Source organism: Oncorhynchus mykiss, chromosome 23, assembly GCF_057628025.1.
Source record: "Oncorhynchus mykiss isolate SJ-2025 chromosome 23, ASM5762802v1, whole genome shotgun sequence".
Lineage (NCBI taxonomy): Eukaryota > Metazoa > Chordata > Actinopteri > Salmoniformes > Salmonidae > Oncorhynchus > Oncorhynchus mykiss.
This window is the reverse complement of record NC_143044.1, coordinates 53,304,186-53,331,257: the sequence shown is the minus strand read 5'-3', so window position 1 is coordinate 53,331,257 and position 27,072 is coordinate 53,304,186. Positions and strand designations below refer to the sequence as shown.

Here is a 27,072-nt window from a genome sequence, read left to right as displayed (position 1 = left end):
GACAGTGTCTGACAGACCAATGAACCTGCACATGTACTCTACTGTATGCTTATTGTTATTGTTGAATGTATGGTTATTTTGACACTTGGTTATTGTTGTTACTGTTGTCCCGTTGACAATTTTGATTCTCATTTTTATTTTTTATATTGTAAATATCCAAAATAAGCTTTGGCAATATGTACATTGTTACGTTATGCCAATAAAGCAAATTGAATTGAATTGAATTGAATTGAGAGAGAGAGAGAGAGAGAGAGAGTGGGGGGGGAGTGAGAGAGAGAGAGAGAGAGAGATAGAGGGGGGAGAGAGAAAGAGAGAGAGAGAGAGAGAGAGAGAGAGAGAGAGGGGGGGGGAGTGAGAGAGAGAGAGAGAGAGAGATAGAGGGGGGAGAGAGAAAGAGAGAGAGAGAGAGAGAGAGAGAGAGAGAGAGAGAGTGGGGGGGGAGTGAGAGAGAGAGAGAGAGAGGGGGGGGGAGTGAGAGAGAGAGAGAGAGAGAGATAGAGGGGGGAGAGAGAAAGAGAGAGAGAGAGAGAGAGAGAGAGAGAGAGAGAGAGAGTGAGAGAGGGGGGGAGAGTGTGAGAGAGGGGGGGAGAGTGTGAGAGAGAGAGAGAGAGAGAGAGAAGGAGGAATAGAGAGAGAGGATAGGAAGAGGAGAAGCAATGTATTTATTTTTTCATAATGTGGGGCCCATGGTGATTTTTTTGAAGACATCAAAACTATGAAATAACACATGGAATCATGTAGTAACCAGAAAAGTGTTACACAAATCAAAATATATTTTCTATTTGAGATTCTTCAAAGTAGCCCTCCTCTGCCAAATACTCTACAGAAAATGACCATGGTGATAAATCAACTAGTTTTAGGAACTGTTATCATGTAGACACTTGGCTGTTGTCAGAATAATTAATGCTGTAGTCTTCTAAGCATTGTACGTCAACTGCAAGCCTCTATAGTGCACTATGGGCTCAGATCATCATCCGTGTACTGACCAGTATTGACCACTAGGGGGAGATGGTGGATCATTCTGATTAAAATCTAATCACATTTTGTCACATGCGCTGGTGTACACTATTGTGATATGCTAGTTTATGAGCCCTTTCCAACAATGTATGCAGAGTTAAAAAATAATAATACAAATAAAAAATAGAATGAAATATATTGAACAAAAATATAAACGCAACGTGCTAAAAATGTCTATGATTTTACTGAGTTACAGTTCATATAAGGAAATCAGTCAATTTAAATACATTCATTAGGCCCTAATCTATGGATTTCACATCACTGGGCAGAGGCACAGCCATGGGTGGGCCTGGGCCCACCCACTGGGAATCCAGGCCCAGCCAATCGGAATGATTTTTCCCCCACTAAAGACCTTTATTGCAGACAGAAATACCCCTCAATTTCATCAGCGGGTGGCTGGTCTCAGACACAGGTGAAGAAGCAGGATGTGGAGGTTCTGGGTTGGCGTGGTTACGCGTGGTCTACGGTTGTGAGGCCAGTTTGAAATTAACTTTAAATTCTCTGGCAACAGCTCTGGTGGACATTCCTGCAGAACTTTAGACATCTGTGGCATTGTGATGTGTGACAAAACTGCACATTTGAGTGACCTTTTATTGTCCCCAGCACAAGGTGCACCTGTGTCATGATCGTGCTGTTTCATCAGCTTCTTGATATGCCACATCTGTCAGGTGGATGGATTATCTTGGCAAAGGAGAAATGCTCACTAATGGGACGTGAACAAATTTGTGCACAACATTTGAGAGCAATTAGCTTTTTGTGCGTATGGAACATTTCTGGGATCTTTTATTTCATGAAACATGTTGCTTTTATGTTTTTGCTCAGTATAGTTGTGTGTACGTTTTAAGCTAAGGATCTAATCTCCTGCTTTCAGACATTTCACCACCTAGATTACGAGGGTTAGATTTACATCCAAAAATGTAATGTCAGCACAAAGCATGCACAACATCTGATTAATGATTAGCTTCATATACATAGTCTACAGCTGAATAGTATGTCAACAGTGTGTGAGTTAAGCTTCTGCAGCATAATGTCAAGGGCTGCATTGCAAATGCCCATAAGACTAATGCCATCATGCTATTGGCCAGTGGTTCCCAACTCCGGTCCTCGAGGACCCCCTCCCAACAGTACAGTTTTATTGTAACTCTGGACAAACACCTGATTCAACTTGTCAACTAATCATCAGGCCCTCTGAGTTGAATCAGGTTTGTTTGTCTGGGTCTACAACAATGTGTGCTGTTGTGGAAACTGGAGTTGGGCTGTTGGGAGAACTAGAGGGTTGGAGTTGGGGGAACTGGAGGACTGGAGTTGGGGGAACTGGAGGACTGGAGTTGGGCTGTTGTGGGGAACTGGAGGACTGGAGTTGGGAACCACTGCTGTAGGCCTGTGGCTGCATTGGTGCTGCATGCCATTATCAGCTGTAAAATGGGTTCACATGGCCGATATCCTGAAAAAATAGTGACAATTAAATAAAACTAATTGGAGAGGTAAATGTTCATTTGAGAATAGAACACAGAAACAGACAAATTAGAGACAGATTCCCCTCTTTATTGCAGGATTGTGATCTGTGATCAATCAACATCAACACTAGTTCATCTAGACTAATAGTTACATTAACACTTAACTGCAAAAATCAACACTGTCAAAGTGTAAGCTAACTCCTAGGTAAAAGGTTAGACATTTTAGTAACACGTATGCTGTTATTACTAAAACAATTTCAGGTGAACAAAAAAAAAATGTCAATACCAGAGGTGTCCAACATCACTGATCTACTGGGGGAACAGACTTCTGTTCCAGTCCAGCATTATCACACCTGATTATTAACTCATTAGGTTTGATACATTGAATCAGGTGTGTTAGTGCAGGGCTGGAACAGAAGCCTGCACACCCAGTACAGTTGGCCCGCTCCAGTTGTAATGTGTTTATACATTGAATCAGGTGTGTTAGTGCAGGGCTGGAACAGAAGCCTGCACACCCAGTACAGTTGGCCCGCTCCAGTTGTAATGTGTTTATACATTGAATCAGGTGTGTTAGTGCAGGGCTGGAACAGAAGCCTGCACACCCAGTACAGTTGGCCCGCTCCAGTTGTAATGTGTTTATACATTGTGTTACTTTTAAAACTGTATTTTTCTTCACAAAAATGTACTAATATATAATCCATGGTATATTCTCTTGGGACATTAATTGGGACCTCTTCATCTCCAGACAGGGTTTCACGGCACTCTGTATCTGAGGACAGACATCGAAAAGAAACAGGCAGCATTATACTCAAGTTAGACAGCCCTGAATATTATGTTGCTCTATCTCTCTGTCCTCAGTATCTCACTAGGGACTGGAACTAGAGAATAGTTTCATAATGTCCTTCCACAAATGTACCTCCCCTATCTAGAGTAGCCTGCTCTCTGTTCTCTGACAGCTGGAACTGCGAGCTAATTCTTTCACCCTCTTCCATGGCTGTTAGCTAGTTAACTAGCTACACGTGCATTTGAGTTACAACGATAAATACATCAAGATAACTAACTAGCTAATATGAAGCTAGCAAACTGGTGATATTTAATTCACCTAGCTAGCTACAGTATACAGTATGTAAAGTTAGGTAACTAGCGAACATTACGTTAGCAGCTAATTTGAGTTAGCCTGCACACTAACTTTCTGTAGCAAGCTAGCTAGTTAATAATACATTGTTTTTTATCACTTTCAACATATATTTACTTACTTGAATAGGTTATCCCACTGACTCCGTTTTCTGAGTCCTTAGAAAAAAACGAAATAATGGGACATCTTCCCAAAGTTTCCGGTGGTAACAAAACGCAGCCAGCCAAGTGGATGATTGGAGGACTTCCTCAGCCTTCAGTTTGGTCTTCCAACATGGGGGTTGCTAGGTGATTTGTGACGTCCTTGCAAGCCCTCTATAGGTGCTGTTTGGGACGCTTGGCCCAGGTCAAAATGTAAGCACTAAATAGGGAATAGGGTACCATTTTGTTACCCACTCTGTGAACTTTGACCTCTTACCTGAGACCCAGCACCTTTCCATTAGCCCCTCCTTCCTCTCTATCACAAAGGACAGAGCGGTCAAGCCCACTGCCAGGTAGAAAGTGATGCTGTGTAGAGAGAGAAGGCGTGCGGGAGAGAGAGAAGAAGGGAAGGGAGAGAATGAGGGGAAGCGAGAAGGAGGGAGGGGGTAGAATGAGGGAGAAGGGAGAGAGAGAGAAGGAGGGAGGGGGTAGAAGGGAGGGAGAGAGAGAAGGAGAGAGGGGGTAGAATGAGGGATAAGGGGGGGAGAGAGAAGGAGGGAGGGGGTAGAAGGGAGGGAGAGAGAGAAGGAGAGAGGGGGTAGAATGAGGGCGAAGGGGGAGAGAGAAGGGGGGAGGTGGTAGAATAAGGGAAGGAGAGAAGGTGAAAAAGAGGATAAATTGAGAAAAAAAGAGGATATATGAGGAAGTTATATGGAGTAGAGAGAGAGACAGGAGCGAGAGAGACAGAGAGAGTGAGAGAGACAGGAGAGAGAGAGATACAGGGAGAGACAAAAAGAGAGAGAGACAGGAGAGAGATAGAGAGGGAGAAAGAGAGAGAGCGACAGGGAGAGAGAGACAGGAGAGAGATAGAGAAAGACAGGAGAGAGACAGGAGAGAGAGATACAGGGAGAGAGAGACAGAAAGAGAGAGAGAGAGAAAGAGAGAGAGCGACAGGGAGAGAGTAAGAGGAGGGAAACCGTAAGACATACAGTATTTTAACAGATTATCATCTTCGTCTCAGTAAAGCTGACTAGGTTCAGACGTGGACTGAATCTCTACCTCAGAACGGCTCCTGGCGTCACAAACGTGGTGAAGTCTGAGTTCATGCTGCCATAGATGGGCTCCTCAAACTGGAAAGAGAAACGGGACAAAGAGAAATAGCGAGCAAAAGGTGTTAAAAAATGAGAAATAGTAAGTGAAATATTTTCCCCCTATGCACAGTACATCTGTGTATTCATCAAGAATGGATCACACATTTGTATACTTTCAACAACACGGGTTACATTGTGGTCTTGGGAAGACAACAGCTTGTCTCTATCAGACACTAGCAAGGCTAGTAGATGTGGATGGCAGAATACTATCAACACAGGGCCTGCTTCCCAAATGACACCCTATTCCCTACATAGGACACTACTTTTGACCACGGCCCTATGGACCATTTGGGACGTAACCAGGGTTTTAAGGGGATTGTCATACCTTGACAGGAAGAGAGAGCAGGTAAGACCTGCTACTCATCTTATACTGGATAAAACCCTGAGGAGGGAACAGAGAGGCAGAAGCCATATGAATAATGACACTAACACTCTCAAAAGTCAAATAACTCTTCCAAAACAGAATCATTCGTCACCTAATGACAAAACAAAGAAAAGGGAACTCTGGTGTACCTCAAAGGCATCTTTAATTTTTTTCTGAAGCATTAAGGCGATCTGTCGATCTGGAGAAAATATATTAAAAGGTTAAAACAATGTCACCAGACGTTTGACTAACATCAAAAAATGTTTGATCTATTTCAATGATTTGAACGTTTACAGTATTTGGAATAAAACTAATCAATAATTTACTTTGAAAAGCATTCAAAATCCATTTCCATTACTTGGGAGATGAGCCATCATTCAGAAGACTCCCACAGTATTGTAAAACAGTTACACTAACACCTAGAGGTCAATTTCACAGCCAAACTATCTATGCTATTCTATTGGCATTCTATTATATTCTAACAGTGTTCTATTCTATTCAGAACTATTCTATTCTAACAGTGTTCTATTCTATTCAGATCTATTCTATTCTATCGGCATTCTATTCTAATCTAACAGTGTTCTATTCTATTCAGATCTATTCTATTCTAACAGTGTTCTATTCTATTCAGATCTATTCTATTCTATTCAGATCAACTATATTCTCTCAGTATTCTATTCTATTCCAACAGTGTTCTATTCTATTCAGATCTATTCTATTCTAACAGTGTTCTATTCTATTCAGATCTATTCTATTCTATTCAGATCAACTATATTCTCTCAGTATTCTATTTTATTCCAACAGTGTTCTATTCTATGCAGATCTATTCTATTGGCATTGTATTCTATTCTAACAGTGTTCTATTCTATTCAGATCTATTCTATCGGCATTCTATTCTCTTCTAACAGTGTTCTATTCAGATCTATTCTATCAGTATTCTATTCTAACAGTTTTCTATTCTATTCAGATCTATTCTATTCTAACAGTGTTCAATTCTATTCAGATATATTATATTGGCATTCTATTCTATTCTAACAGTGTTCTATTCTATTCAGATCTACTGTATTCTATCGGCATTATATTCTATTCTAACAGTTCCATTCTATTCAGATATATTCTATTCTAACAGTGGTCTATTCTATTCAGATCTACTGTATTCTATCGGCATTATATTCTAACAGTGTTCCATTCTATTCAGAGATATTCTATCAGTATTCTATTCTAACAGTGTTCTATTCTATTCAGATCTATTCTAACAGTGTTCTATTCTATTCAGATCTATTTTATTATATTCTAACAGTGTTCTATTCTATTCAGATCTATTATATTCTATTCTATTCTATTGGCATTCTTTTCTAACAGTGCTCTATTCTATTCAGATCTATTCTATTCTAACAGTTTTCTATTCTATTCAGATCTATTCTATGGCATTCTATTCTAACAGTGTTCTATTCTATTCAGATCTATTCTATGGCATTCTATTCTAACAGTGTTATATTCTATTCAGATCTATTCTATCGGCATTACATTATATTCTAACAGTGTTCTATTCTATTCAGATCTATTCTATTCTAGCAGTATTGTATTCTACTCTATTTGAAGGTACATTCTGGAACACTGTCACATGCCAACAGAGTGAAAGCTTACTGGTCAGGTCCAACCAGACGTGCACCGACCCTCCATCCACCACCTCCTTAGAGACCTGCCGCTGGATCATCCTGCATTGTATAACACACACCACAGAACAAACATGATACTGTGTGTGTGCATGCAGTAAGCTACCTGGTCGGCCCAGGTGTGTGTGACCCTGATCGACAGGCAAGACCAGACTTTCCACTTCACAGCTGATCACATACACACACACACACACACACACACACACACACACACACACACACACACACACACACACACACACACACACACACACACACACAAAGAGGAATCCATGCAGATACACACTGTCACAGACAGACATACTGGTGTACCCTTCCTCACCACAGAGTCATCATCACGTTAGATGCCTTGTTGACATCACTGTGTGTGTGTCTGTGTGTGTGTGTGTCTGTCCGTGTGTGTCTGTCTGTCTATCTGTCTGTGTGTGGGTGTGTGTAAGACAGTGGAATGCTTTGTCACATTGGCAGCTGGAAGGTGCACAGGTTTCCATTACGCTGTAGGGAAGAATCTTGACACTGGTGGCCTTAAAGTTCAACAGCATTGCAAGTCATGGACAGTGATTTAAGAGAAGAGATAGAAGAGGCAAGAAGAGAGGAGAGGAGAGGAGAGGAGAGGAGAGGAGAGGAGAGGAGAGGAGAGGAGAGGAAAAGAAGATAACAGAACAGAACAGAAGAGAGAAGAACAGAAGAGAAGAGAGGAGAACAGAAGAACAAGGGAAGAAGATGAGACTAGACTAGAGACAAGTCCAGAGGTAGGTCTTACCTCTTGGTCAGGTAGCTGGTAAAATTCTTTCCAAACCCGATGACGGCCCAGTACTCTCCGTTATAGGCCCCTGCAAAAGCCTCAGCATGAGACAGGTTCACCTAGGGCAGGGAGGGACAGGGGACACCATCAGTGACAATAGCTAGGTTTTAAATTATACCCTATTCCTCCATCTAGTGGACTAAGTCTGACCAGGAGGACAGTGTTACACCCTATTCCTCCATCTAGTGGACTAAGTCTGACCAGGAGGACAGTGTTACACCCTATTCCTCCATCTAGTGGACTACTTCTGACCAGCAGGACAGTGTTACACCCTATTCCTCCATCTAGTGGACTAAGTCTGACCAGGAGGACAGTGTTACACCCTATTCCTCCATCTAGTGGACTAAGTCTGACCAGCAGGACAGTGTTACACCCTATTCCTCCATCTAGTGGACTACTTCTGACCAGGAGGACAGTGTTACACCCTATTCCTCCATCTAGTGGACTAAGTCTGACCAGCAGGACAGGGTTACACCCTATTCCTCCATCTAGTGGACTAAGTCTGACCAGCAGGACAGTGTTACACCCTATTCCTCCATCTAGTGGACTACTTCTGACCAGCAGGACAGGGTTACACCCTATTCCTCCATCTAGTGGACTAAGTCTGACCAGGAGGACAGTTTTACACCCTATTCCTCCATCTAGTGGACTAAGTCTGACCAGCAGGACAGGGTTACACCCTATTCCTCCATCTAGTGGACTAAGTCTGACCAGCAGGACAGTGTGGGAGATAGAAAACCGATTGGTCCAGTACCTGTTGCACGCTGGAGTTGTCCAGGAAGGAGAGCAGGGATTGGCTATAGGAGCTGGAGGAGGTATCATTGTTGACCACAGCCACCTGTATTCCTTTGGGGTCTCCTCCAATACACAGACACATCAGAGAGATCTGCATGACTGGCAGAAGGAACTGGAAAAACAGGGACCTGGACAGATACAATGCAATCAGACCCAGAATTCCCAGGTATTCCAGACATTTTGGTTGGAAGATTTAAGGGATCATCATCTTCATCATTATCGTGTCTGCCTTCCTCCAGCTCATTCTACTCCTTTAATTCATCCTCATCCTCCTCACCCAGGCATTCTCTTCATCCGCACCGTGGTCTTGATAATCAGAGCTGCGATGTTCCTCCACTTTGGCATCACATGCCTGACTCGTACCTTCCAGTCCGCTACACACACACACACACACACACACACACACACACACACACACACACACACACACACACACACACACACACACACACACACACACACACACACACACACACACACACACACACACACACACACACACACACACAGTTTAAGCAAACCCTAACTCCTAACCCTAACTGCTAACCCTAGTTCTAACCCTAATTGTAACCCTAAACCTAACCCCTAAGCCTAAAATGTCCCCACTTGTCTGAATTTTCCTTGTTTTACTATCCTTGTGAGGACTTCTGGTCCCGACAAAGATAGTAAAACCCAACCCAACACACACACAGTATTAAATATCTTAGGAAATTCAATTCAAGACAATTTTGTAACCCTACATTTACCTGAGTATATACAGTGTAGTGTCCATTACAACCCTACATTTACCTGAGTATATACAGTGTAGTGTCCATTACAACCCTACATTTACCTAGGTATATACAGTGTAGTGTCCATTACAACCCTACATTTACCTGAGTATATACAGTATAGTGTCCATACAACCCTACATTTACCTGAGTATATACAGTGTAGTGTCCATTACAACCCTACATTTACCTGAGTATATACAGTATAGTGTCATACAACCCTACATTTACCTGAGTATATACAGTATAGTGTCCATTACAACCCTACATTTACCTGAGTATATACAGTGTAGTGTCCACACAACCCTACATTTACCTGAGTATATACAGTGTAGTGTCCACACAAACCTACATTTACCTGAGTATATACAGTGTAGTGTCCACACAACCCTACATTTACCTGAGTATATACAGTATAGTGTCCATACAACCCTACATTTACCTGAGTATATACAGTATAGTGTCCATACAACCCTACATTTACCTGAGTATATACAGTATAGTGTCCATTACAACCCTACATTTACCTGAGTATATACAGTATAATGTCATACAACCCTACATTTACCTGAGTGTATATACAGTATAGTGTCCATACAACCCTACATTTACCTGAGTATATACAGTATAGTGTCATACAACCCTACATTTACCTGAGTATATACAGTGTAGTGTCCATTACAACCCTACATTTACCTGAGTATATACAGTATAGTGTCTATACAACCCTACATTTACCTGAGTATATACAGTATAGTGTCATACAACCCTACATTTACCTGAGTATATACAGTATAGTGTCCATTACAACCCTACATTTACCTGAGTATATACAGTGTAGTGTCCACACAACCCTACATTTACCTGAGTATATACAGTGTAGTGTCCACACAAACCTACATTTACCTGAGTATATACAGTGTAGTGTCCACACAACCCTACATTTACCTGAGTATATACAGTATAGTGTCCATACAACCCTACATTTACCTGAGTATATACAGTATAGTGTCCATACAACCCTACATTTACCTGAGTATATACAGTGTAGTGTCCATTACAACCCTACATTTACCTGAGTATATACAGTATAATGTCATACAACCCTACATTTACCTGAGTGTATATACAGTATAGTGTCCATACAACCCTACATTTACCTGAGTATATACAGTATAGTGTCATACAACCCTACATTTACCTGAGTATATACAGTGTAGTGTCCATTACAACCCTACATTTACCTGAGTATATACAGTATAGTGTCTATACAACCCTACATTTACCTGAGTATATACAGTGTAGTGTCCATTACAACCCTACATTTACCTGAGTATATACAGTATAGTGTCTATACAACCCTACATTTACCTGAGTATATACAGTATAGTGTCATACAACCCTACATTTACCTGAGTATATACAGTATAGTGTCTATACAACCCTACATTTACCTGAGTATATACAGTATAGTGTCCATACAACCCTACATTTACCTGAGTATATACAGTGTAGTGTCCATTACAACCCTACATTTACCTGAGTATATACAGTATAGTGTCCATATAACCCTACATTTACCTGAGTATATACAGTATAGTGTCCATTACAACCCTACATTTACCTGAGTATATACAGTGTAGTGTCCATTACAACCCTACATTTACCTGAGTATATACAGTATAGTGTCATACAACCCTACATTTACCTGAGTATATACAGTATAGTGTCCATTACAACCCTACATTTACCTGAGTATATACAGTGTAGTGTCCATACATCCCTACATTTACCTGAGTATATACAGTATAGTGTCCATACAACCCTACATTTACCTGAGTATATACAGTATAGTGTCATACAACCCTACATTTACCTGAGTATATACAGTGTAGTGTCCATACAACCCTACATTTACCTGAGTATATACAGTATAGTGTCATACAACCCTACATTTACCTGAGTATATACAGTATAGTGTCCATACAACCCTACATTTACCTGAGTATATACAGTGTAGTGTCCATTACGACCCTACATTTACCTGAGTATATACAGTATAGTGTCTATACAACCCTACATTTACCTGAGTATATACAGTATAGTGTCATACAACCCTACATTTACCTGAGTATATACAGTGTAGTGTCCATTACAACCCTACATTTACCTGAGTATATACAGTATAGTGTCCATTACAACCCTACATTTACCTGAGTATATACAGTATAGTGTCTATACAACCCTACATTTACCTGAGTATATACAGTGTAGTGTCCATACAACCCTACATTTACCTGAGTATATACAGTGTAGTGTCCATACAACCCTACATTTACCTGAGTATATACAGTGTAGTGTCCATACAACCCTACATTTACCTGAGTATATACAGTGTAGTGTCCCTACAACCCTACATTTACCTGAGTATATACAGTGTAGTGTCCATTACAACCCTACATTTACCTGAGTATATACAGTATAGTGTCCATTACAACCCTACATTTACCTGAGTATATACAGTATAGTGTCTATACAACCCTACATTTACCTGAGTATATACAGTGTAGTGTCCATACAACCCTACATTTACCTGAGTATATACAGTGTAGTGTCCATACAACCCTACATTTACCTGAGTATATACAGTGTAGTGTCCATACAACCCTACATTTACCTGAGTATATACAGTGTAGTGTCCATACAACCCTACATTTACCTGAGTATATACAGTGTAGTGTCCATACAACCCTACATTTACCTGAGTATATACAGTGTAGTGTCCATACAACCCTACATTTACCTGAGTATTTGGGCAGCTCTTCAACTGGTCCCGGCCCGACACCCAGGATTGGTTGAATCTCTTCCCGGCCGCTTTCGAGTGATTGGCCGCTCTCTAGTACCCCACCCTGAGGGTAGGTGCTGTGTTTGGAGCCCACCTGGTCTGAGGTCTCACACAGCTGCAGGAAGGCTTTCTCCAGGGTCTGCAGTGGTTGGATGGGGCAGTAGAGGAGATAGACAACACAGTCAATTGAACACACAGATAACACAGTCAAGGGTTTATATGATCAGTGGTCAACACAGAACCAACTAAGCACGGACCGACGCAGGCGTCTTTTGGACTTGTGCTGTCCAGCCTTGATTTCAACGTCCACGGATATTCATTTTTGGTCAGGTTCAGACCGGACCAAATCTGAGCCAATCATAGACATCTATTTTTAACAAGTTTGGATAGCACAGCACAGTACAGTAGAACACATCATAGTACATTACAGTACAGTAGAGCACACTACATTACAGTACAGTAGAACACAGCAGAGTACATTACAGTACAGTAGAGCACAGCAGAGTACATTACAGTACAGTAGAGCACACTACATTACAGTACAGTAGAACACAGCAGAGTACATTACAGTACAGTAGAGCACAGCAGAGTACATTACAGTACAGTAGAGCACAGCAGAGTACATTACAGTACAGTAGAGCACACTACATTACAGTACAGTAGAACACAGCAGAGTACATTACAGTACAGTAGAGCACAGCAGAGTACATTACAGTACAGTAGAGCACACTACATTACAGTACAGTAGAACACAGCAGAGTACATTACAGTACAGTAGAGCACAGCAGAGTACATTACAGTACAGTAGAGCACACTACATTACAGTACAGTAGAACACAGCAGAGTACATTACAGTACAGTAGAGCACAGCAGAGTACATTACAGTACAGCAGAGCACAGCAGAGTACAGTACATCACAGTACAGTAGAGCACAGCAGAGTACAGTACATCACAGTACAGTAGAGCACAGCAGAGTACAGTACATGAAAGAAACGTAGTTTAGTACAGTAGAGTATAATATAGTATAATGTACTGTATTTTACTGTGCTCTAGTGTGCTCTACTGTACTGAATTAAACTGTACTGTATTGTACTCTACTGCGCTGAATTAAACTGTATTGTATTGTACTCTACTGTACTGAATTAAACTGTATTGTACTCTACTGCGCTGAATTAAACTGTATTGTATTGTACTGTACTGAATTAAACTGTATTGTACTCTACTGCGCTGAATTAAACTGTATTGTACTCTACTGTACTGAATTAAACTGTATTGTACTCTACTGTACTGAATACAACTGTATTGTACTCTACTGTACTGAATAAAATTGTATTGTATTGTACTCTACTGTACTGAATTAAACTGTATTGTATTGTACTCTACTGTACTGAATAAAACTGTATTGTATTGTACTCTACTGTACTGAATTAAACTGTATTGTATTGTACTCTACTGTACTGAATTAAACTGTATTGTATTGTACTCTACTGTACTGAATTAAACTGTACTGTATTGTACTCTACTGTACTGAATTAAACTGTATTGTATTGTACTCTACTGTACTGAATTAAACTGTATTGTATTGTACTCTACTCTTCTGAATTAAACTCTACTGTCCTCTTTACCGTAATGTACTGTGCTCTACTGTACTGTGCTGTTCAAACTTGTGAAACATAGCCTAGACGTCTATGATTTGTTCGGATTTGGTCTGGTCCGGACTGACCCAATGTGTACTTGCTTGGGGGCGGAGAGCATTAGAATAATTTACATTAAGCTTTACATTTTGGTCATTCAGCAGACGCTCTTGTCCAGAGTAACTTCCAGTCAGTGCATTCAACTAAGGTTGATAAACAACAACATCTCAAAGTCAAAGCAAGAAAAAAAATATGTCTGTAACCGTTACTGAGAATGTTCTTGTAGTTGAACTGGTTTGTTGGTTCATTCCGTTTGTTGGACCACTTTGAACGTCATTGCTGCCCGTTTTAAAAGCCTTTGAAACAGCTTACATAAGTGACTGACAGATTGGCGCAATAAGAAATATGTTGTAATCTTCACTTAGCTCCTCTTTCTTCTTATATTATAAGGATTTATAAAAGTATTATACTGATATAACGCAAACTTCATTGAGAATGTACAGTATGTGTAGTTTAAATCAATGACCAAAATTACGTCTCTTCAACTCATTCAGAATTGTATACATATTTTCAACGTCTGGATAATACGTATTATCAACTTTCCTTTAGAACTGAAAATGAACCCGAATTCCACCGCTAGAAAATACGACTTTTCAACATCCAGAAAATACAGTACCGGTCTAAAGTTTGGCCACACCTACTCATCCACCCGTTGCAGACTCTGGAGAAAGCGTTCCTACAGCTGTGGGAGATGTCTGACTGTTGACTTGCTTTCCCAGTAGGCACAATTATATTGAAAAGACGTCTAAAAAAAACATATTTTCCAGATGTTCATTTTAGGTTCTGAATGAAAGATGAAAATACATACAGTACCAGTGTTATTTAATAGTTGTGATGTCTTCAAAATGTAGAAAATCGTAAAAATAAAGAAAAACCCTTGAATGAGTAGGCGTGTCCAAACTTTTGACTGGTACTGTATGTATTTTCACCTGTCATTCAGAACCTAAAATGAACATCTGGAAAATATGTTTTTAAAGACGTCTTTTCAATATAATTTTGATTACTGGGAAGGCAGTCAGACATCAACAGTCAGACATCAACAGTCAGACGTCTCACATAGCTATAGGAAAGCATTTTCCAAAGTCTGCAGTGATTGGATGGTAGGAGGCAATAGGGTCAATGCAGGGCTACTGCCTGCAGAACATTGTTGTCTAGTGGCAACACTCCTGGCATCAGTCACATTAAATATACTCTAATATAAACCGCCATTCAATCCCTGTTTCTACTATACTCCCGCTTGCCTGTCCACCTGTCTCCCCCTTCTGTTTCCAACTGTCTGAATACAGTGTGAAATGTACAAAATATTCTTCTAAGTAAATTGTATACACTGTTGTTGGCTACTCACCACAGCACTGTTCTGTTTCATCAAGGTTTCTGGTTCCCCCTCTGCCAGCATTCGGCCATTCCTCATCAGACCCACCTGGAGAGACAGAAAACAGCAGTCATTCCAAATGGAGTTTTGAGGAACGAGGCGAGGAGAGAGGATGCGAGGAATAAGGAAAGATGAATTAGTCATAAAATATTTGTACCGGTAAGACTTGTTTTAGTATGACAGGTGAGGACAGATTTATTATGACAGGTGAGTACAGGTTTATTATGACAGGTGAGGACAGGTTTATTATGACAGGTGAGGACAGGTTTATTATGACAGGTGAGGACAGGTTTAGTATGACAGGTGAGGACAGATTTATTATGACAGGTGAGGACAGATTTATTATGACAGGTGAGTACAGGTTTATTATGACAGGTGAGGACAGGTTTATTATGACAGGTGAGGACAGGTTTATTATGACAGGTGAGGACAGGTTTAGTATGATAGGTGAGGACAGATTTATTATGACAGGTGAGTACAGGTTTATTATGACAGGTGAGGACAGGTTTATTATGACAGGTGAGGACAGGTTTATTTTGACAGGTGAGGACAGGTTTATTATGACAGGTGAGGACAGGTTTATTATGACAGGTGAGGACAGGTTTATTTTGACAGGTGAGGACAGGTTTATTATGACAGGTGAGGACAGGTTTATTGTGACAGGTGAGGATGGGTTTATTGTGACAGGTGAGGACAGGTTTATTATGACAGGTGAGGACAGGTTTATTATGACAGGTGAGGACAGGTTTATTATGACAGGTGAGGACAGATTTATTATGACAGGTGAGGACAGGTTTATTATGACAGGTGAGGACAGGTTTATTATGACAGGTGAGGACAGGTTTATTGTGACAGGTGAGGACGGGTTTATTGTGACAGGTGTGGACAGGTTTAGTATGACAGGTGAGGACAGGTTTATTGTGACAGGTGAGGACAGGTTTATTGTGACAGGTGAGGACAGGTTTATTATGACAGGTGAGGAGTGGTTTATTGTGACAGGTGAGGACAGGTTTTTTTGTGACAGGTGAGGACAGGTTTATTGTGAAAGGTGACATCTCTGGCTCATGGTATAAATATCAAGGCTTGGCTCATGGCCAGTCATCATGTCACCTTTCCTATTGGTCAAAACATAATCTGAAATAAAACCAAATGAAACCACAAATGCATCCAACAAGTTTGTAAAGTTTGGGGCGACAGGTAGCCCCAGTTGCTGGATTGAATCCTCGAGCTGACAAGGTAAAAATCTGTCGTTCTGCCCCTGAACAAGGCAGTTAACCCACTGTTCCCCTGAACAAGGCAGTTAACCCACTGTTCCCCTGAACAAGGCAGTTAACCCACTGTTCCCCGATAGGCCGTCGTAAATAAGAATTTGTTCTTAACTGACTTGCCTAGTTAAATAAAGGTTCAATTAAAAAATTACATTTTGAGACACAAGCTGGATGTAGTCAATGTGTGCAAGGAATATGGGACCAATTCTAAATGTTTGACTACTTTAATACACCATTAGTGAATTTGTTCAAATACTTATGACATCTTTAAATGGGGGGACTAGATACATAAAGTGCTTTCATTTCTCAGCGGTAAAGCAGATATGTATTAAAATACCCTCAAATAAAGGTGTCATTCATACTGTCACCTCACATTAAACATTTGATTCCAAATGCAGTATAGAGACTGTTATAGAGTATAGAGACAGTATAGAGACTGTTATAGAGTATAGAGACAGTATAGAGAATGTTATAGAGTATAGAGACAGTATAGAGACTGTTTTAGAGTATAGAGACAGTATAGAGACTGTTATAGAGTATAGAGACAGTATAGAGACTGTTATAGAGTATAGAGACTGTTATAGAGTATAGAGACTGTTATAGAGTATAGAGACAGTATAGAGACTGTTATAGAGTATAGAGACAGTATAGAGTCTGTTATAGAGTATAGACAGTATATAGTCTGTTATATAGTATAGAGACAGTATAGAGACTGTTATAGAGTATAGAGACAGTATAGAGACTGTTATAGAGTATAGAGACAGTATAGAGACTGTTATAGAGTATAGCGACTGTTATAGAGTATAGAGACTGTTATAGAATATAGAGACAGTACAGAGACTGTTATAGAGTATAGAGACAGTATAGAGCCTGTTATAGAGTATAGAAACAGTATAGAGCCTGTTACAAAGTATAGAGACAGTATAGAGACTGTTATAGAGTATAGAGAGAGTATAGAGACTGTTATAGAGTATAGAGACAGTACAGATAATGTTATGGAGTATAGAGACAGTATAGAGTCAGTTATAGAGTATAGAGACAGTATAGAGTCAGTTATAGTGCATATAGACAGTATAGAGACTGTTATAGAGTATAGAGACAGTATAGAGACTGTTATAGAGTATAGAGACAGTATAGAGTCAGTTATAGTACATATAGACAGTATAGAGACTGTTATAGAGTATAGAGACAGTATAGAGTCTGTTATAGAGAACAGAGACAGTATAGAGACTGCTATAATGCATAGAGACAGTATAGAGACGGTTATAGAGTATAGAGAAAGTATAGAGACTGTTATAGAGTATAGAGACAGTATAGAGACTGTTATAGAGTATAGAGACTGTTATAGAGTATAGAGACAGTACAGAGACTGTTATAGAGTATAGAGACAGTATAGAGTCTGTTATAGAGTATAGAGACAGTATAGAGTCTGTTATAGAGTATAGAGACAGTATAGAGCCTGTTATATAGTATAGAGACAGTATAGAGACTGTTATAGAGTATAGAGACAGTATAGAGACTGTTATAGAGTATAGAGACAGTATAGAGTCTGTTATAGAGTATAGAAACAGTATAGAGACCGTTATAGAGTATAGAGACAGTATAGAGACTGTTATAGTGCATAGAGACAGTATAGAGACTGTTATAGAGCATAGAGACAGTATAGAGACCGTTATAGAGTATAGAGACAGTATAGAGACCGTTATAGGGTATAGAGAGAGTATATCGGCTGTTATAGAGTATAGAGACAGTAGAGACTGTTATAGAGTATAGAGACAGTATAGAGTCTGTTATAGAGTATAGAAACAGTATAGAGACCGTTATAGAGTATAGAGAGAGTATAGAGATGGTTATAGTGCATAGAGACAGTATAGAGACTGTTATAGAGTATAGAGACTGTTATAGAGTATGTTATAGAGTATAGAGACAGTATAGAGACTGTTATAGAGTATTGAGACAGTATAGATGGCATGCACGTATATAGAGTAGGGAGTTGTCTATCAGTAGGGAGTTGTCTATCAGTAGGGAGTTGTCTATCAGTAGGTAGCTGTCTATCAGTAGGGGGTTGTCTATCAGTAGGTAGTTGTCTGTCAGTAGGTAGCTGTCTATCAGTAGGGAGTTGTCCATCAGTAGGTAGCTGTCTATCAGTAGGGAGTTGTCTATCAGTAGGGAGTTGTCTATCAGTAGGTAGTTACCATGTATATAGACTGTATCTTACCACGTTGGCTTGCCTGGCCTCCTCTATGTAGTGTCTATGAGTAGGTAGTTATCATGTATATAGACTGTATCTTACCACGTTGGCTTGCCTGGCCTCCTCTATGTAGTGTCTATCAGTAGGTAGTTATCATGTATATAGACTGTATCTTACCACGTTGGGTTGCCTGGCCTCCTCTATGTAGTGTCTATCAGTAGGTAGTTACCATGTATATAGACTGTATCTTACCACGTTGGCTTGCCTGGCCTCCTCTATGTAGTGAGTGGTGATGACGACTGATACTTTTCCAGTTTTCACAATCTCTACTAGATGCTGCCAGATCCTACAGGGACACATGACACAACTCAGTTTAAGGGCAACATCCTATGGTCCCAAATGGCACCCTATTCTCTATAAAGTGCACTTTTATAACCAGGGCTCTGGTCCAAAATATTGCACTATTCAGGACATGGGGTGCTGTTTGGGACAATGTTGTACTGTACCTCGAGCAGTAGAGATACAGAGAAAGAGTGTGCAAATGTGATCATCTGCGCACCAAAAGACTACGTGTCCCGTTGAGCTAAAGCCTAGGCATTAGCTTGGGGAGCTAACGCAGGTCTTGAGGTCTCAGGCAAGGTTACTCATCACATGAGTGCAGTTCAGAGAACCACCTTTCAGCGTCACACAACGAATAAACTAACTTCGTGCAGATATGATTTGATTACCACCATAAAGATGTCTTAATCTGTGACCCAAAAGGCAACCTATGGGCCCCCAAAAGGCACCCTCTGGGCCCCCAAAAAGGCATCGTCTGGGCCCCCAAAAGGCATCCTCTGGGCCCCCAAAAGGCATCCTCTGGGCTCCCAAAAGGCACCCTATGGGCCCCCAAAAGGCCCCCTCTGGGCCCCCAAAAGGAATCCTCTGGGCCCCCAAAAGGCACCCTCTGGGCCCTGGTCTAAAGTAGTTCACCACATAGGGAATAGGGGGCCATCTGGGATGCAGTCTTAGCCTGATGACCTGCCTGGGTTACCTGGGAAACACTGACTTGGTTGGGTTTTCTTTATCCACGAAACATCTCAGAGTGCTGATCTAGGATCAGTTTAGCCATTTAAAGCATAATAAATAAGAGTCGGGATCTGATCCTAGATCAGCACTCAAAGGTGTGAGATTGGTCTTTGAAGGCATGAGGTTGGATATAATAGTTGGGTTTTCAGTTTGGTTTTGGTTGAATGTGAGTGTCCGTGTGTGTGTGTGTGTGTGTGTGTGTTCAGTACATACTTGGCTCTCAGCACAGGGTCCACCCCGACTGTGGGTTCATCCAGAATCAATAACTGGGGGTTCTGAAGTAAGGCCGCTCCTAGAGACACCCTCCGTTTCTGCCCTCCGCTGTAAACACACACACACACACACACACACACACACACACACACACACACACACACACACACACAGATCTAAGAGTTATTATCTCAGATCTAAGAGTTACTATACCAGATCTAAGAGTTATTATACCAGATCTAAGAGTTATTATCCAAGAGTAATCTTCCATCTTTATTCAGATTCCCATGAGCTGATGCCATGGCGATAGCTACACAGCAGTTTAACACTGTTCCAGTGTCTATACGGGTCCATTTCCTGCAATTTTACACATTTTGCCATTGATTACTACAAGTTTAAATAGCTGGCCCTAGACTAACTTCCCAATCTAAAATGGTTAGCTAACATGGGCCAATTGAGTGACAATCAGAGCCTGACATAACAAGTGGAACCCTGACCTGTTCACCGGACGTGCTACCTGTCCCAGACCTGCTGTTTTCAACTCTCTAGAGACAGCAGGAGTGGTAGAGATACTCTGAACGACCGGATGTGAAGATCCAACTGACATTTACTCCTGGTTGTAGAGGGTACTCCTGTTGCACCCTCTACAACCACTGTGATTATTATTATTTGACCCTGCTGGTCATCTATGAACATTTGAACATCTTGGCCATGTTCTGTTATAATCTCCACCCGGCACAGCCAGAAGAGGACTGGCCACCCCTCATAGCCTGGTTCCTCTCTAGGTTTATAATCTCCACCCGGCACAGCCAGAAGAGGACTGGCCACCCCTCATAGCCTGGTTCCTCTCTAGGTTTCTTCCTAGGTTTTGGCCTTTCTAGGGAGTTTTTCCTAGCCACCGTGCTTCTACACCTGCATAGCTTGCTGTTTGGGGTTTTAGGCTGGGTTTCTGTAGAGTACTTTGAGATATCAGCTGATGTAAGAAGGGCTTTATAAATACATTTGATTGATTGATTGAAGTGAAGAACTGTTCATCCACATGGGCCGCCAGTTGCCCATCCCCGTCCTAAGTGAATATGCTGTCATTAAATACAAATGATTTAAAGGGATACTTCGGGATTTTGGCAATGCTAGTAGATTCCCATAGAATTCCAGTCATTGTGCTAATGCTAGTAGATTCCCATAGAATTCCAGTCATTGTGCTAATGCTAGTAGATTCCCATAGAATTCCAGTCATTGTGTTAATGCTAGTAGATTCCCATAGAATTCCAGTCATTGTGCTAATGCTAGTAGATTCCCATAGAATTCCAGTCATTGTGCTAATGCTAGTAGATTCCCATAGAATTCCAGTCATTGTGCTAATGCTAGTAGATTCCCATAGAATTCTAGTCATTGTGCTAATGCTAGTAGATTCCCATAGAATTCCAGTCATTGTGCTAATGCTAGTAGATTCCCATAGAATTCCAGTCATTGTGCTAATGCTAGTAGATTCCCATAGAATTCCAGTCATTGTGCTAATGCTAGTAGATTCCCATAGAATTCCAGTCATTGTGCTAATGCTAGTAGATTCCCATAGAATTCCAGTCATTGTGCTAATGCTAGTAGATTCCCATAGAATTCCAGTCATTGTGCTAATGCTAGTAGATTCCCATAGAATTCCAGTCATTGTGCTAATGCTAGTAGATTCCCATAGAATTCCAGTCATTGTGCTAATGCTAGTAGATTCCCATAGAATTCCAGTCATTGTGCTAATGCTAGTAGATTCCCATAGAATTCCAGTCATTGTGCTAATGCTAGTAGATTCCCATAGAATTCCAGTCATTGTGCTAATGCTAGTAGATTCCCATAGAATTCCAGTCATTGTGCTAATGCTAGTAGATTCCCATAGAATTCCAGTCATTGTGCTAATGCTAGTAGATTCCCATAGAATTCCAGTCATTGTGCTAATGCTAGTAGATTCCCATAGAATTCCAGTCATTGTGCTAATGCTAGTAGATTCCCATAGAATTCCAGTCATTGTGCTAATGCTAGTAGATTCCCATAGAATTCCAGTCATTGTGCTAATGCTAGTAGATTCCCATAGAATTCCAGTCATTGTGCTAATGCTAGTAGATTCCCATAGAATTCCAGTCATTGTGCTAATGGTAGTAGATTCCCATAGAATTCCAGTCATTGTGCTAATGCTAGTCGCTCGCGAAACTACCTCTAACGTCCTTCATACTGGACACAGAGACATAAAAACGTAAAGGGCCTCTGCCAAAATCCTGAAGTATCCCTTTAAGACAATACAATACATATTTCTTAATGCCTTATTTTGAAGGCCTAATTTTACCCTGATACAGTGGCCTACAACTCATGGTTTTACAGGCCACATCAAGTTCTGCAAGTCACATTATGCTGGCTTACAAAGTGATGTGTCATTCCTATTGATATCCAGCCAGAGCAGGGGATATCCAAAATGTATAATTTTTATTCACCTGCAACTGCCAGAGTTGGGAAGACTAAAATATCAGACTACCTAAAGCAATAAACTGGAACGACCATTTCATCAACTCTGGTTATTAACACCAACACTGGGGTTATTTAACACCACCAAGTGTTCATTTAACTCCTGAATCAACACTAGAAATGTTACCCTGAATAATCAACGCCAGGTAATACTGGCCAGTTTGCTGTGTACTCTTACTGTTACAGCTAAGAGTAACAAGCAATCATTGAGGAGTTGTTTTGATGGAAGTGAGGGAGCCTTCTTTTTGGCATTGACATCTTGGCAAATGTCTGTTGCATAACACCTACTTAGTTTCAGACAGGGCGGGCTGACTCCACAGCATTTTTACATGACAGAAGCCCGTGACAAACAAACATCAACCTCCTCAGGGGGAAACCATTTCCTTCTCTTTCTATCTCTCTTGGTTGTAGTGTACTTTTCCTCCAGATCAAAATGAGATATACTGACTCCAAACGGCACCCTATTCCCTATATAGTGCACTACTGGTCAAAAGTAGTGCACTATACTGTGGATATGGTCCCGTTTGGGACTCAGCCATAGTCTAGACACAGGGGAAGGAGATTGAAACCCCCTATAGACCAACTGGAGAGCCCAAAATACTGGGGATATGGTCCCATTTGGGACTCAGCCATAGTCTAGACACAGAGGAAGGAGATTGAAACCCCCTATAGACCAGCTGGAGAGCCCAAAATACTGTGGATATGGTCCCATTTGGGACTCAGCCATAGTCTAGACACAGGGGAAGGAGATTGAAACCCCCTATAGACCAACTGGAGACCCCAAAATACTGGGGATATGGTCCCATTTGGGACTCAGCCATAGTCTAGACACAGGGGAAGGCGATTGAAACCCCCTATAAACCAGCTGGAGAGCCCAAAATGTTTGAAATGTCCCTTTCCACCTCTTTCTCCAAATCATTAACTACAGGACAGTATCAGAAGACCTGTGCATAAGTACCAAGTGCTGCTTATCTTTGGGACAGGTGTAGTTTGTAATTTATTTATCCTTTTAAATGGAATATCATAATTTTTGGGGCATTAGTGGGAATAGTTTCCCATTCACAATTAGCGATGGTCACCCCAAAGTCTTGTTGCCATGCCGTTTCCCACCACAGAACACCAGAACATGGATAAAAAGAGAAGAAACAGCTCACCTGTTTTTACTCTGTGATTTGACTTTTAGATGTTCAATGATTATTTAAAAAATTAAAAGTTTCACCATATTAAAAGAGGTCAGTTCACGTAACAAGGTTGACCTTAAAATGAGGGACAGAAGTAAATCAATCACTAATAACAATAAATAAATAAAAATCTTCTGAAATGACTGTCAAAACAACAACATAACTAGGGCTTTACAATGATGGTGAAACTTGGAGAAATGTTGGGGTTAAGTGTGTTAACATCTTCCTAGGTGTCACGAGTCCGACCGAGGGTGGTTTCCCTTCCCGGTCGGGTGGCGCTCGGCGGTTGTCGTCACCGGCCTATTAGCTGCCACTGATTGTCTTTTCTCCCCCTCCTTGTATGTTTATTGGTAGCACCTGTTGGTGAATGATTAGTTTGTCTTTATCAGACAGCCGGCCCGCCTGGTTGTTGTGCGGGATTAATGATTGTAACCTTCGACTCTAATGTAGAGGAACGTGTTTGTTCCTGGTCGTGAAATTTCAGTTGTACCTTTCTCATTCCCCGTGTTTGGGGCCGTTATTATTGTGAGCACCCTGTGGTGCGTTGGTGCATTAAAAGAGCACAGCCTTGCACTCTCTGTCTCCTGCGTCTGACTCCACACCCACGACACCCGGAGCATTACACCAGGGTTGACAGAGGGACATGTCACAATGCAGAATTTTGGCACATTAGTTTGCCTTTATTCACATTAAAAATGAATGTGGTCTATATTAAAGGACACTTGATTTGATATCACAGGCTTTTAAAACTCAATATTGGTGCACAACTTCTCAAAGGGACGTAAAACACACGTATTGACTGGTACCACCCTGTTGTATGTGCAGCGTTGTTTCTTTTTAAAGGAGCTAGCATGGAGTATTATTCATTCCAGCTCGTAAATAAAATGGCATCGAATTAACAATGCTCCGAAAGCTGAAGGAAAGGTTTCTGGAAATCCTGGGAACTTTGGGAAAGATACTGGAATTTTGCAGCCCTAATTACCTGAGTTTTCCAACCAGGCTGCTGTTGTGAGGTAGGTCCAGGAAGTCCACCAGGAAGTCCATGCGTGCCTGGGTGTCTGTAGATGACAGGCCGTGGATCCTTCCGAAGAACGTCAGAGTGTCACTGATAGAAAACTCATTGTACAACGCCAGGTCCTAAAGGAGAAACACAATGTTATGTAATGGTATGTGTTGTGTTTTGGTGTGTTGTGTTTTGGTGTGTTGTGTTTTGGTGTGTTGTGTTTTGGTGTGTTGTGTTTTGGTGTGTTGTGTTTTGGTGTGTTGTGTTTTGGTGTGTTTTGGTGTGTTGTGTTTTGGTGTGTTGTGTTGTGTTTTGGTGTGTTGTGTTTTGGTGCGTTGTGTTTTGGTGCGTTGTGTTTTGGTGCGTTGTGTTTTGGTGCGTTGTGTTTTGGTGCGTTGTGTTTTGGTGTGTTGTGTTGTGTTTTGGTGCGTTGTGCTTTGGTGCGTTGTGCTTTGGTGCGTTGTGTTTTGGTGTGTTGTGTTTTGGTGTGTTGTGTTTTGGTGTGTTGTGTTTTGGTGCGTTGTGTTTTGGTGTGTTGTGTTGTGTTTTGGTGCGTTGTGCTTTGGTGCGTTGTGCTTTGGTGCGTTGTGTTTTGGTGCGTTGTGTTTTGGTGCGTTGTGTTTTGGTGCGTTGTGTTTTGGTGCGTTGTGTTTTGGTGTGTTGTGTTTTGGTGTGTTGTGTTGTGTTTTGGTGTGTTGTGTTTTGGTGCGTTGTGCTTTGGTGCGTTGTGTTTTGGTGCGTTGTGTTTTGGTGCGTTGTGTTTTGGTGCGTTGTGTTTTGGTGCGTTGTGTTTTGGTGCGTTGTGTTTTGGTGCGTTGTGTTTTGGTGCGTTGTGTTTTGGTGCGTTGTGTTTTGGTGTGTTGTGTTTTGGTGCGTTGTGCTTTGGTGCGTTGTGTTTTGGTGCGTTGTGTTTTGGTGCGTTGTGTTTTGGTGTGTTGTGTTTTGGTGCGTTGTGCTTTGGTGCGTTGTGTTTTGGTGCGTTGTGTTTTGGTGCGTTGTGCTTTGGTGCGTTGTGTTTTGGTGTGTTGTGTTTTGGTGTGTTGTGTTAATCAAGTGTTTGGCTGTGAGCTGTGAGTTGAAATCTTGGAAATAGAACCAGAAGGTAATTTTACGCTGAGTAGCGTGAACCTCTCGCGGAGCTGTGCTGCTTATGCCCAGGTTTCATTTAAGTGAAAAGGAGAGTCTCATTTCCAGACAAAGTTAAGAGTCTAGTACAGCAGGCCAGTTACACGAGATACCTCTTCTGTACCAAGGGTCAGTGCTATCCGGGATCCTTGGGACATCCCCAACCCTAAACGATAACCCTAACCCTAACCTTAACCCCAACCCCTACCCTAACCTTCCCTTAAATGTCTTAAATGTATATTCATCATCATCAGCACCACCCCAACATCAATGATTTGCAGTAAAAAAGGTAGAGGAAGATAAGTAGACAATTAGTAGACAATTACAAGGCAATGCCTCCTCATAATTGGCTAAAATCACATGATGCACACCGATGATGTAATTGAAAACACTTATCTTCCTCTATTTGTTTTACTAGAAAACATAGAAACACTCCATTTTAACATACAGTGCCTTGCGAAAGTATTCGGCCCCCTTGAACTTTGCGACCTTTTGCCACATTTCAGGCTTCAAACATAAAGATATAAAACTGTATTTTTTTGTGAAGAATCAACAACAAGTGGGACACAATCATGAAGTGGAACTACATTTATTGGATATTTCAAACTTTTTTAACAAATCAAAAACTGAAAAATTGGGTGTGCAAAATTATTCAGCCCATTTACTTTCAGTGCAGCAAACTCTCTCCAGAAGTTCAGTGAGGATCTCTGAATGATCCAATGTTGACCTAAATGACTAATGATGATAAATACAATCCACCTGTGTGTAATCAAGTCTCCGTATAAATGCACCTGCACTGTGATAGTCTCAGAGGTCCGTTAAAAGCGCAGAGAGCATCATGAAGAACAAGGAACACACCAGGCAGGTCCGAGATACTGTTGTGAAGAAGATTAAAGCCGGATTTGGATACAAAAAGATTTCCCAAGCTTTAAACATCCCAAGGAGCACTGTGCAAGCGATAATATTGAAATGGAAGGAGTATCAGACCACTGCAAATCTACCAAGACCTGGCCGTCCCTCTAAACTTTCAGCTCATACAAGGAGAAGACTGATCAGAGATGCAGCCAAGAGGCCCATGATCACTCTGGATGAACTGCAGAGATCTTCAGCTGAGGTGGGAGACTCTGTCCATAGGACAACAATCAGTCGTATATTGCACAAATCTGGCCTTTATGGAAGAGTGGCAAGAAGAAAGCCATTTCTTAAAGATATCCATAAAAAGTGTTGTTTAAAGTTTGCCACAAGCCACCTGGGAGACACACCAAACATGTGGAAGAAGGTGCTCTGGTCAGAT

General features: G+C 41.1%; 1 protein-coding gene across 2 annotated transcripts in view; it reads right to left on the bottom strand.

Annotated features, from left to right (window-relative positions):
* LOC110516194 (ABC transporter G family member 23-like) overlaps positions 1-27,072 on the bottom strand; it is a 45,693-nt gene that overhangs the window by 5,846 nt on the left and 12,775 nt on the right. The window contains exons 4-17 of one of the 2 annotated variants that reach the window (XR_016491173.1): positions 24,633-24,787; positions 19,962-20,069; positions 18,933-19,026; positions 15,195-15,269; positions 12,114-12,294; positions 8,818-8,914; positions 8,500-8,668; positions 7,704-7,804; positions 6,912-6,982; positions 5,414-5,463; positions 5,226-5,282; positions 4,809-4,879; positions 3,731-4,115; positions 2,542-3,243 (exon numbers count right to left, since the gene is read on the bottom strand). Coding sequence is in view for 1 of the 2 variants with exons in the window: in XM_090217673.1 (XP_090073799.1) it covers positions 4,027-4,115; positions 4,809-4,879; positions 5,226-5,282; positions 5,414-5,463; positions 6,912-6,982; positions 7,704-7,804; positions 8,500-8,668; positions 8,818-8,914; positions 12,114-12,294; positions 15,195-15,269; positions 18,933-19,026; positions 19,962-20,069; positions 24,633-24,787 (1,318 nt within the window). In the remaining variant the exon portion in view is untranslated. Of the gene's footprint in view, positions 1-2,541; positions 3,244-3,730; positions 4,116-4,808; positions 4,880-5,225; positions 5,283-5,413; positions 5,464-6,911; positions 6,983-7,703; positions 7,805-8,499; positions 8,669-8,817; positions 8,915-12,113; positions 12,295-15,194; positions 15,270-18,932; positions 19,027-19,961; positions 20,070-24,632; positions 24,788-27,072 lie in introns of those variants that run through there. The other variant, XM_090217673.1, reaches the window with a different exon arrangement.